Below are 13,415 nucleotides of genomic sequence, written 5' to 3'. Positions count from 1 at the left end.
TAAACAGTTTTTTTCCCTCTAGACATCAGCTGAGACTCAGGAGGCAGCAATAGATTGGGGGTGGGGCCAAATAAAAGGTAAGAATAACGTGGGGGGATGGGGGGCGGAACCAGTTCGGTGACATCATATCGTCACCGCTACCGGCTCGGGAGAACCGGGCCGAACCAGGAGGAACCCACCACTGCTTCAGGGTCACCTGAGTAGTGCAAAGAATACAAATGGCCAGCTGTCTGCAAGGAATACAAATCCTTCCATTCCCTCACCATCCAGTCAGAGCTGGAGAAGTTTCTTGGATGAGAAGCGAAACGTCTTCAAAGAAAAACAGGAAAGTCCAGTTGCTTCTTGAAAAAGCACCTTTGGGTTAGATTTGGGCAGAAATGCAAATCCCATCAATTTAATTAGTGAGAATTTTTCTTGATTGCTGTTTTATGAAGTTTCTGTTGGGTTTTGGCAGCCTATTGCAACCATTCTTTTTTATTTGAATTACCTTCATGAATATTTGAAATATGTTGCTTGGAATGTTTGTGTCCGTCCCCCCGTCCCCCCCCCCAAAACAGATCTATTGAAGTGAAGGGAGAGAAAAATTAATGAAATTCTAAATTTTTTCTGTTTTTTTTTTTAATGCACATAATTTCCTCCCACTTGAGTTTTGAGTCTGAACCATGGAAAGATGCACTGTAGTAGCTTTGGCTGAGTTCACCTGATTTACCACCTCTGTTTTTCCTATTTCATATTTTTAAACCTATTATTCACAGCATCATTCCATTCATCTCTGCAGGCCAGGAGTGATTACAATGCAGGCACTTTCTGAAGAAGATCGAAGGCTGTGGATGGAAGCAATGGATGGCCGAGAACCAGTAAGCAAGAATCTTTTATGAATAGGGATTAAGTAGGATAATCAAAAGAACCTTTCATGGTTTGGGTTGCAGTTCTTTCTCATTGGATGTCATATGGCAGCTCTGTAGTTTTGCAGAAGAATCTTTTGAATCCTTTGGTAGAGTCCTTGAGGCAATATTCCATTTTCTTTGCAAGATGGCATTAAAGCTTTCCCTCTGAGTATTGTTAAGAAAATTCAGTCTATAGCTCAGGGTAGTCCAGATATTTGCTGTACATTTTCTGTAAAAAATATGAGAGATAAATCATGATTATTAGACAAATAGATAAAATACATTTGTCTGAAAGCTGCTTAAATGGCCACAGTGGGAATTAATGTCCTTGAAACTTCCTAATATCTGTAGGAGCACCTATTTTATTTTCAAGTTTCTATTGTTTGCTTCTGTGGTTGGAGGTTATTTTTTTGTCAAGAAAAAAAATGGCTTTGCATGCCAAAACAATTAGACACAGAGACAATTTTTTTTGTTCATGCCATCATTCCGCTGAACACCTAATACCCACAATACTGTCTTATGTCTAAGTATATTTACTTATGTAGTATAGCTATATTACTTTTATCCTTTTCATCTGTTCCACTACCTTCTATTATTGGTATCATTATTACGATTATTATTACTTTGTTATTATGATTACGATTACTTGTTTTTTTGCATGTACCCTGAGAGCGAATGCACCGGAGACAAATTCCTTGTGTGTCTAATCACACTTGTCCAATAAAGTGTTCTGTTCTGTTCTGTTCTGTCCTGATATAATTTTTGTAGAACTCTATTCCTACAAATTGACTTTGAGTTCTTGCACATAATTTCTTTCAATAACTGCCACTGTCTGTGATGTGTTACAGAAACATTGTGATGAGAAGACCTGGATGTGCTTTTACCTTAAGTTTGGGGCCTTTCTCCAGAATAATAATAAAATTATTATTCAATAGTCAACCAAGAAAAATAGCCATAAAACATTTGAACAAATTTTCTGAAGAAGGAATCTGTTACCCAACAAGCAATAGCAGCAAAGAGCAGCAAACCATGACAAGAGGGTGAAAGCACAGGCAGAAAATTCCAAGCCATTGGCATATACATTCATATACACCATGTGTATGCATATGCATAAATACGTGTGGTTTGTGCCAACTATTTGGGAATCGCCCCTCTCTCTGCCCTTACTCCCCCCTCCCCCATTGACTCTGCTAAAGAGCAACTAAGCAGCCATAAATCATCCTTAATTGCCTGCTCAATGCTGAGAGGCATTTGGGAAACCAGAAGGAATGTCATCAAATGTTAACTCTGTGAGAAGAATTTCCTTCCGGAACCAAGTCCATATAGGAAAAGGTAGCTGATACAGAAATCTCAGCCTTGATACTTTGCCCAGGGGTGGGAGTAAGATATGGATGTAATTGGTAGAAAAGAGGGCAGGGGAAGGAGGAGGAGCCCTTTCACAACTGATATTATATCACATGAGGTTGGATGCTGATATTATATCACATGAGGTTATTGTTGTACTGCTCTTTTATCCAGCTCTAATACATCTACGGCTAGATGTATAATATAGTAGAAAAAGCCACCAACATAGGAATGCCTGTTGGAGATGCATAATTTAGCATATGTGGCTGTTGGCAAGAGCTGCCAATCTGAGCAGCTGGCATTCTGCTTCAAAAAACGATCAGCAGCAATGCAGATGAAAAACCAGCAGTGTGGTGGAAAAGAATCCATGCATTTAATATTTAAAGCTCTGGAGTGATTTATTACAGAGAACCAAACCTTTCTCGGCATGATGCTAGCCTATATGCTAACTGTGCAAAAAAGTGTAATCATTTAAATGTAGCACATATTTATTAATTTATATGGAAAGAGTGGAAAGGAAAAAAGTTTTCTCCTCCACCTTTCGTGCACGGTAAATTAAGTAGGAGCAGAAAATACATTTAAATCAACTGATCGTTTTGCATCAAGGAATACTGTGCGTCTCCAATCAAGTTAACATATGCCAGATGATTTCACTGTCGTATTGTGAATATAAGGGTTTATTCTTTTACTGTAGTGCAGGGTTGTCAAACTCAAGGCCTGCGGGCCACATTCGACCCACGGGGTGCTTAAATCTGGCCTGCGGAGCTGGCCTTGAAATAGCAAAGGACAGGCCTGTGGTGCCTCTGGCAGCCAAAACGCAGCACAGGGGGTCACATGAGCCTCCCATACCCCTTCCATCAGCCTGGATGGCCTGCAGCACTTTGCTGACCAAAATGAGGTGCAGGGGGCCATGCGAGCTCCCCCCCCCACACCCTGTTTTTGGCCTGGACAGTCTCCCCCCACGGCCGGCCCGCGGAGGAGAACTACAATGCTGATCCAGCCCACTTAAGAAATCCAGTTTGACACCCTTGCTGTAGTGTATAAACAGGTCTCGGTAAATATATTGCTAAGTAGATTGACCAAATGGTATTTTCCCAAATTGGGGCTAACTTCATAAAAGTTTCCCCTTCTTTAGGTAAAAGTAAAAAATTCATACAGTATAGCAAATGACTTTCAACTGTCAAAGACTCCATCACCTCAGCTTTGTGGGTTGACCCTCTGCAAATTGCCAATCCTTTTGATATCTGAAGTGGTTGATGGGGAATAGGGACATCAAAAACATTTAGTTCTGCTAAAGGAAAAAGAAAATAATGAAGAGAATAAGCAATCTCCCTAGTCATCCAGTGGCTGACTTTTCCTAAACATCTGGTACCAATTGCACCTTGGAATCCTGATGCTGGCTTGGCCTGAATCTTTACTTCCTAACAGAGTGTAGTCACTATATTCTTGTATAGTGTTAACTTTGGATGCATTCACTGTTTATCATTTTGTATATAGTGAGCTCTGTAAACATTTATACGGCTGCTTTTCATTTGCTGTGAACATTCAGGAAATTGCTTCAGTTATCTGAAGTGTAAGTATCAGATTTAAAGATCTCACAAAGATATAAACACTGAAAATTAGTGAAATATTATTTTTCTTTATGGTTCGTGAATGCTGTGGTCTTACATAGCTTTATTTTTTTACTCTATATCGATGTGTACAAACCTCTTAGGGTCTCAGGAGGGGTGTACTTCTAGCAAGGAAGCTAGTGAAGCCAAGAAAAGAACTAGATTTATTTCTAATTTAAAATACAATCAGAATTAAATCCCCCAATTATTTAGTGCTGGTCTCTTCTTTCTAATAAAAAAATTATAGTTTAGTGGCAATTTTTGGAGCAGTTCTAGGGGCCATTTCCAAGAGGGGGATTGTGTTTTACTTTGGATACTCTTTTGTCTTTACAGGAAGAAGCAATCAGTTGCTTATTTAAATTGTATTCAGAGTTTATTTGTTTTTTAAATCCAAACTGGCATTCAGGGCACAACAAGCTGCAGTGAGATCTTTAAATCTGATACTTACACTTCAGATAACTGAAGCAATTTCCTGAATGTTCACAGCAAATGAAAACTTATTAGATATAACTTTTAATATGTTTTCTGAATTAAAATTCAATGTTTCATGAATACTAGAATACAAAAAGCTGCTTCTTTCACAAATAATTTTAATTGGCTGACTGCTGCTTAGAATTAAAAGAATTACCACCACAAATCCCAAAATGTCTTAAACTGAAAAATTAGATTTATGAATCAGAACCTGCTTATATGTTCAAGTATTCAATCTATTTTCTTTCCTGGATCTGCATGTTGATATTCAGTTGACTCACAACCGTCTATAAGAGACAGATTGGTGCAAATTGAGCAGCTAAAATATAGTCTTAATGCAAACAGTAATAGTAGCTGCATCATAAATGAAGAATATGAAATAAAAGAATTGAAAAATAACTTCAGAACTTTCTGTGGCAATTTAATTTCCAATGGAATATGCTGAAAATCTTTTAAGCTACAGGAAACAATGAGAGAAGCACCTTTAATCATTTCTTTCTATCCTGTCTCTTCAATGAAAGAAACTCAAAACAGAACTAAACACTTAATATAGAGCCAACTACTGTAAAACAATATCAGGGTGCACCCCATGCTGATGCAAAACTTCTTATTTTCCCTGGCAGACAGTGTAACATAAGATTCACAGTTTCTAATTCACCTATTGCAAAGCCTACTAGGAAGTTTACTAGGAAGTAAGATACTTCCTGCATGCAGACAGGAAAGAGAAACAATTTCATGGCTCCCCTCTTCCACTCCATAGCTCTCAAAAGCTGTTCTAGAGCAGAACGCGCCACTATTTTCAAAAGGAAGACAGTTTGTGATTGTTGAATGTGGAATATTTCTCCACAAATCCTACATCATGTCCTGTATCAGCAGACCCAGTAAAATAAAGCTTCCTATTTCTTCTGAAGGTCTAGCACAAGTGTGTGGTTTTTTTTGTTTTGGGAGCCCAGGAAAAAGCTGGATTCAAACAGCTGTGGACTGATGAAACAAGAGTTATACAAAACAAGACTACAGAATCAAAATTGCTCCCAAGGAGCGCCATAGAACATTTTGTCCACTAGATGGGGAAATGCTCTTTGCTGGTTCCGTCCGCTAATCCTGTTCTGAATCCCTGGAGAATTTTTGTGTCAGGGCAGAACTTCATAGATAATTTTTTTAAAAAGCCTGTTCGCTAATTGAAGTAATACATTAATTTTGAAAGAAATGGGAGGCTTTACGTTTGGATTTTTGACATTGCAGATTTACACCGACTTTCTTAAAATAAAAAAAAAAAAGTGCAACGTCTATTTTCTCCAGTCTCAGTCATGGAAAATGTCCTTTCAGCAGAACCTGTTAATGCATCTGGGACACAGTGGAAATCCTCTGCTTTTCCCAGATGCAGGAATTTTTCACAAGACTTCTGTTGCTATGCACCACTTGCATTTCTCATCTCCTGGTTTCCTTCCATGAGTAAATGACTAGTGGCTGATGAGAACAAACTATCTGTGTGCGCGCAGCTGCCAGCCTGTTCCTTGTGGCCCGTTTCCTCTAACTAAATTTCTTTGGCTTTTAGGGCCTTTCTGTTGCCACTTGAGTTGGAAACTTCTGATCTTGCAGCTGCTGGCATGCTTTAACTCTAAACTGGCAGCACAGCATTATTTCTCTGTTACTTATCGCACAAATCGAATGCAAAACACATTACAGGAGCACAGTACTTCAACCGATCAAGGTGAACGTTTTCACTTACTTCCCTCCCATCATTTAAAGTGCCCAAAAATATTCCACTTGCTCAGAATCGTCAAAGCTTACCAAATAGGGAATGATTTCTGAATGTTTGCATTTGCAGGCATGTATCCTTACCAACATTTTTTCCCCTTCTCTCTCCTTTGCAAGCTTTCCATTTCCCCACATCCCTTCTATTCGCTTATTTACTTCTGCCAACTAGGGTTGGGATTTTTTTGCTCACTCCCTTTGTTTTTGTTAAAACGCTGGCAACCCAAAAGTTAGATGAAGAAACAGATGCAGATTTTTTTTTCCATGGAACCATCCCTCATCTGTTTCAAAGAGGAGCAGTGTGAATTGGGCTCTCTGAAAGCAATTGCTGCTGGGCTTGCATGTTGCCATGGTGACCTGTTGTCACTCTATTAATGACTCTCAACTCCTCTCCAATGTTTTTGTGGCTTTTCACATGACCAAATTATCTTTCTTTCACTTGGCTTACATCGACCTAGCAGGTATGATTCTTTTAACACGACCCCATCTTGCTCTGTGTGTATGTGTATCTGTGTGTGCCTGCGCATATGGGTTTTGTAGAATGGGTCATGCATGCTTCAAGTCTCATTCAAGAAATCTGAGCTGACATTTAGTTGACTTGCTTAGAATAGTAATTCATAATTCTCAGCCCCCTGTGGAATAAGCACAGTGGGTCAAATGGAATTTAGCCCACAGAGCAGATTAGAAGTTCACAGGGCTGAAAGTAGATGTAGAACAGTAAATAACACATGAGCTTTGAGAGCAATTTACATGTATGCTGAGATGGGCTTCTGAATTGCAGTAATGAAGATGCCTTTCTTCTTTCCCCTTCTCTGACAGTGGATCAAGGGGATCCCAGAAAATAGTCAAAAGTGCCCTTTTTTTCCAGACCTAAAGGCATCAATGATGATGATGATGATTTTTATTGGAGCTCTTCACAATGTTCTTTTAGGAAGGCATGACATCTAAAATATCAGTGATGAGAATCAGAAGTCAAACTTTACTTGGTAACCCTGTTACCCCCAAAATAAGACATCCCCTGATAATACTGTATGCCCAATCAGGCTTTTTAGCGTATGGCAATGAGGCCAAGCACTTATTTCAGGGTTCAAAAAAAATATAAAACGGGGCTTTATTTTCAGGGAAACATGGCATTGTTGGATCACTATCAAAGGAACTTGACAGCTAGGAGTTATGGGAGAGGAAAGGTTGGGCCCGCGGACACTTTATCAAGTCCTCATGGGCTTGACCCTCCCACCTGCTTTGTTTAATATTCATATGAGGCCACTAGAGAAAGTCACCCATTGGTTCAGAGATTTGTTGTCATCCAATTAGATATTTCCAACTCAGATCACATGGGACTTGTGGGAGACGTTTTGTGCCTGGACACTATGAGAACCCAGATAGGAAGAAACAGGCTCAAACGCAGCACAAATAAAACAGAGTGGCTGTTAGTTCAACTATCTATTAATTCTAGGAAGATAACCAATGTTATCTCTTGATGGGGTGTTTTTTTTTTTCTTAAAAAAGCAAGTGTGCAATCTGAAGGAACTTGTGGACTCATAGTTTCTACTAGAAGAAGCAAGTGCATCCATTTTAGCCATCCAAAGAATGAAGACATTTGTACCTTTCACTGTACTTCTGTCCATCTGAGGTTGCTCTTGGATCCAGGAATGTCATCTGGCACAAAATGTGACTGCATATGACAGATTCTTTATTGTCACATGATACTCTTATTCTAGGTGGTGCATCAGCTATTGGTTTGTTTCCAAGTACAATTCAAGTTACCAACTATTATGGGTTGGGCAATTGGCATCTTCAAATTCACCTATTTCAGGTACATTCTGTCTGTCCAGTGTACGCAATCAGAGCATGCCTGCTGAAAATCCCTGTTCATTCTGAGAGTTGATGAGATGGGTATTCTCTATGGGGGCATCCTTTCCATGGAACAGCTTGCCCTCTGAGACAAGAGTGGCTTTTTCCCTCATACAAGTAGTCCTCAACTTCGAACCATTTGTTCAGCAACGATTTAAAATGATGATGATGATGATGATGATGATGATGATGATGAAAAAAATGAAGTTATGACCTGTGCCCTAAATTTTTTTTTTTTTAAATTTGATTTATATGCCGCCCTTCTCCAGAGACTCAGGGCGGCTTACAATGCGTTAAGCAATAGCCTTCATACTTTTGTATATTTATACAAAGTCAGCTTATTGCCCCCACAAACTGGGTCCTCATTTTACCTACCTTAGAAAGGATGGAAGGCTGAGTCAACCATATTTGCAAGCACAGTGGCTCTGCAACTCCCTCACCTACCTATCTCTCCCCCCTCCCTGTGATCTATACTCTGCACAGTGGCGCTCAGTGGTGGTGGCAGTGCCAGGCCCTGAAGCAAAGGCCCTGGGCCTTCAGGAATCTCAAGACAGCTGCTACCACCCTCAGGCCTCTGCAAAGCCTCCGAAGTGGAGGACAGAGGGAGCAACTGGGGCTTTGTACAGTGATGTTGGGATGTAATTTGTTGTTACAAAGAAGAAGAAGGCCTCCAGGGGGAGAGCCTTCTCTGTGGGGGCACCTGCCATCTGGAATGAGCTCCCCCCGGAGATACGGAGGATCCAAGACTTACGCATCTTCTGCCGCACCCTAAAAACGTTTTTATTCCAACAGGCTGGTCTGGCCTAACTCTCCCTTTTAAATTGGGTTTTAAATGTTTTAGATAAATTGGATGTCTTAAATTTGTTTTTTGAGCCCAAATTATTTAATCTGTTTTTAATAGTTTTTAACTTTTGTATGTTCTTTGTATTTTTATCTTGGCTGTTCACCGCCCTGAGTCCTCCGGGAGTAGGGCGGTATACAAATATGATAAAATAAATAAATAAAATAAATAAATAATTTGAAGCAGCATTTCTCAGCAGAATGGATCAAGGAATCAATTTTGTAATTGTATATAAAGAGGAATTTTATACGATAATAATGTTATTTTAAAAAATCTACAGATAGTTTTTTTAAACTCGTTTTATGTTGATAAATGCATCAGACAAATAAGGAGATAAGCTTTGGGGATAGATATGACTTCTACAATTGCCTGACAAATCAAACAATTCATTTTATAGCGGGATTCCTCTTTATATGCCATTGCAGAATTCGCAATTGGGCCGAATGCATTTGTGAATAAAAACATGATTCATTCACTTGATCCATCTCTGACATAAAGCGCAGCAAATTTCAAAGAACTGAATTTGCCTTTAGCTACAGCTGTTTTAAAAACCAAAACAAATTGTATGTGATGCATTTTTATACTTTAACAATAATTAGAAGCATTACCGAGCCTAAGACAAACAGCATAGTTCTTTTCCCTTCATCCCCGGTTTTTCTTCAAAATAAAATATGTCTTTCTCATGCTTAGCTCGTACATGGAGCCTTTTAATTGTTTATTCTCCTTGTGTAGAATCGGCCAACTGAGAAGTAGGTGCTGCTCATGAATGATAATCACCTCAGCTCTACAGCAGAGACTCAATATCCAGATGAGCCGCTCTCAGATAGCCAGAAAGGGATACAAATACATAAGCAAAAAATTGGTCCCTGTAGGCCTACCTTCTATCTATAATCAGTTGCTTCATGTAGCACAGGATTCTCAACTAATCCTGGTGATTTCTTATTCTTAATCAACAGCACACACTCCATACGGAGGATGCAAGTTCATGGCGTCCATCATGGCTCACTGCCAGACTGAACTAAAGTAGTTGAGAATGTTATGGATGAATATTGTATCTGTTTTATATGCATATATTGCTTCAGGCACTTCCCCAGTGCTCCTTCTATATAAATGGCTTATTATGCTTGTGGAGGGAATGGGAACCAACATCATCTTAGGCTGCTACACAGCAAAAATGTGCTTATAAAGTATTCTGCATAGGACATTTCTAGTTTTGCTACTATGGCTGCCTGAAAAATTTCTAGCACAATTATTGGATGGTTAAAGAACATTAAAAATAACAAATTCACCCTCTTGGTTTCTCTTGATCTCCTGCTTTTTATTGCTGGACTTCTTCAGATATGGTTGGGTCAACTCCTATACCATTGAATCCATGATCACAACACAGGATTTAATGGATCAGGAAAAACCAAAAGGGTGAATTTGTTATTTTCTTTAACTACCCAAAAATTGTGCTAAAAATAATTTGTGAATAAGCTTGTGCTTATATGTATGAAAATGTGATTTCTAGTAAAGAACTGAAGGTCAAACACTATACTATGTTCTATTAATTATGTAACATGCAGCTGCTCACTTGTTTTTTTAATTAAAAAGAATGGGATACTCTAATAGAGCCTCAATTTCTGAGCTTAAATAGTTTAGGCCTATCTTTTAAGTTTGATCTTATTTACTGAAGTTCTTTTTGGAACTTGGTCAGTTAAGGAAGCTTTGGGGGAAGACTTTAGTAAGCAATTTCTCATATGTGTTCATGCCCTTGATTTTTGTATGATAATTTTATTAAAAGTTACAATTAAAAAGATAAAAATCAATACAAGTTAAAAAAGAGAAGAACAAAAAGAAAAATAGAAAGTGCAGAATGAAAAAAATAGAAAGAAAAATAGAAAAGAAAGTAAAACTAAGAATATAGTAAAGAAAAGAAATATATAAAGAAATATATTGTGATTCTATCTAATCACACATGCAAACATTTTTTGTAAGCTAATCACCTTCTCTTAAATTACAATAAATAATCTCCTCATCCCATATCTTATCTCTTATGTATAAACAAATCCTTAAAGCTTCTTCAGTCCTGATTAGCAAAAGTCCATTAAGCATTACTAGAGATTACAGCATGTCTATTTTAACCTTGATCAAATAAATCAACCTTATATTTTTTCCTTTTCCTTTTAACAATTTTGATCTTTAGTCTCTTCAAGTAATGTCTCAGAACTTGATTTTTTTTCATGTTTTTTTGTCCTTTCTCACAAAATTCTTCAAAGCTTTAATTAAATTATTATTTAATAATAATAACTTTTTTGTAAATCCAATTTAGGAATATTATCCAGGTCACTCTCATGGTTTATTATTTGTATGTTTCTTTTAATTAATAAGACATCAGCCAGTTTCTTTTGTATGTGCATAGATCCAGTATGCCCATCTTTTTCCATGTCATTCTTGCAGCCTGTTATTTTTAATCCACTTTTATACTCAATCTTCCAGGTAAAACTTGTTCCTCTTTCATAACATCTTTTAAACAAAGTTTGTCTATCGAGGCAAACATTTCTAAAGTTTATTCTGTTTCAAATTAAGATTAGGGTTAGGGTTAGCCTCAAATGATTCCTGGCTGCTGAGATTGACATTTCAAGGCTCAGACCAAGCACCTTTTTCAGGGTCAGATTCAGAATTGGAGGCCTGAGCCTGAGTCATGACAAAATTAATTTCTGGGTCCATTGTTCCAAAATATCTTTCAATATGCCCAGTGTTAAAATATTGTCCTTTGTCCTGTATTAATAAGTCAAATTTAAGTGTACTTCTTTAATTGTAATCTTTAGTTCCTTCTGGTTCTCTTCTGGTGTCTGAACTTTAAAGTCTTACCCTATCATGTTTTTTGAAAAAAAGAATTCAAAACAAAAACATTTTCCCCCAGGAAATTATAATGAATTCCCAATTCTTAGTTCAAATCCATCTAGACCCTTAGTCTGTAACATTCCAAAATCAAATCGCTGTGATTTAAAAAAAAAAAACCTGCTTACACTTGTGTTTAAAACTTCTTTTGCTTTGACAATGCTGTCAAACCTCTCAATCCAGAGGTTCCTAACAGCTGAAAAGCAGTTAATAAGGATCTTATGAAAGTGATTAGAAAAGGAAGTACAGTTTGCAAACCCAGTGTCCTTTCGAAGGCCCTGACCATGATTTCACCAAAAAAGATGGATATCCCTTTATCTCCTAAAACTCAGAATAGAATAGAATAGAATAGAATAGAATAGAATAGAATAGAATAGAATAGAATAGAATAGAATAGAATAGAATTCTTTATTGGCCAAGTGTGATTGGACACACAAGGAATTTTTCTTGGTGCATATGCTCTCAATGTACATAAAAGAAAAGATACGTTCATCAAGAATCATAAAGTACAACACTTAATGATAGTCATAGGGTACAAATAAGCTACAAATCTGCTAAAGACCACTGTCTTGTGATCTACTCATGAGGAACAATTGTATGGAGCATTTGTGAACAATCTCAAGTCCTCTCCTTGAGGAATTACTTCGAGTTGGTCTACTCGCTAGCTCTTCAGTTCATTGCAGTTCTGTTTTTACCATATCTTCCCTGGAAGTCCTTCATGGCCTTCATTTATTATGGTTGGTTTTTTGTGTTATTTATTTACAATAGTCTGAATTTCCAGTCTACCAAATTCTTTGGCTTTAGGTGACTTGTGAAAAGGGGAAAGTAGTACAATCATATTTGAGGATATATGTGTGGAGTTTTTTTTTTTTTCCCCGTTTTGGAACTAAGTTGCCTGCTTTTAAATTTGTTGCTATTCCTTTCCTCCCAACTGGAATGCATGTTCTCATTTACCAGGGTTTATACTCCTTCCTTCCTATAAATGAATTTGATGCCCCAAATCACTGTTTAGCTTATGTTGGTTGTTGTGGTTTTTCTTTTCTTTGTATTTGCTTAATTTAGCTTGTCTGGTGAAAGCAACCCATTGAACCTTGTTTGAACCTTGGATTCAGTTTGCTTACCGGCTGATTAGATCTGGAACGCCTATTGCTGGCAGTGCAAATGTAACAGCATTGTGTGCGGAGTTTACATTTTGACAGTTCTGCTTTAAAAAGAGGTCAGAGTGGTTGGTACCTCATTCTGTGCCTGGTAAATTAGTAAACAACATCTGCTTCCGTTGTCTGCATTTTTGATTACATTCATTGCCTTTCATAATTTGGGCTGAATTAAAGTCGTACAGTAGAAAACTACAGAGATTAGATTTTTTCCCCCATTGGATTTTAAGCTTTATACAGTTTAATGTTTGACGTGTGAACTTGTTGCAGTGAACCTAGGAAAAAAATACTTCCAATTAATGTATTTGATTATTAAAACTCAACAGTATATTTCCTCTCCTGATTTAGTTTTGTAAAATTTCAGGTAACAGCTAGGGAGAAATCTACAATACATTCCGGCAAACCAGGCTCATTTTTTAGCTGCAACCTTTGAAATATCAAAGCTATCTTGATGCTTCATCCATCAGTGTAGTTTACAACATAATATCAGCTATGCAATAAAATATAACATCAGTATGAACAGAATTCTAAATCTTTAGCGAAACAGTTTCACTTTTCTCCAGGCAGTGGAGAACTTTATAATATAAAGTTAAAATAATTCTGGCTTGCTTGTGGG

At 37.6% G+C, this 13,415-nt stretch overlaps 1 protein-coding gene across 4 annotated transcripts in view; it reads left to right on the top strand.

Annotated features, from left to right (window-relative positions):
* ARHGAP26 (Rho GTPase activating protein 26) overlaps positions 1 to 13,415 on the top strand; it is a 266,010-nt gene that overhangs the window by 112,138 nt on the left and 140,457 nt on the right. For all 4 annotated transcript variants that reach the window (XR_009621680.2, XM_034404907.3, XM_034404901.3 and 1 more), the window contains exon 11: positions 779 to 857. Coding sequence is in view for 3 of the 4 variants with exons in the window: in XM_034404907.3 (XP_034260798.1) it covers positions 779 to 857 (79 nt within the window). In the remaining variant the exon portion in view is untranslated. The remainder of the gene's footprint in view (positions 1 to 778; positions 858 to 13,415) is intronic.

Source organism: Pantherophis guttatus, chromosome 2, assembly GCF_059756535.1.
Source record: "Pantherophis guttatus breed Tessera chromosome 2, ASM5975653v1, whole genome shotgun sequence".
Classification (NCBI taxonomy): Eukaryota; Metazoa; Chordata; class Lepidosauria; order Squamata; family Colubridae; genus Pantherophis; species Pantherophis guttatus.
The sequence above is the reverse complement of the archived record's forward strand: the minus strand, read 5'-3'. Positions and strand labels throughout refer to the sequence as shown.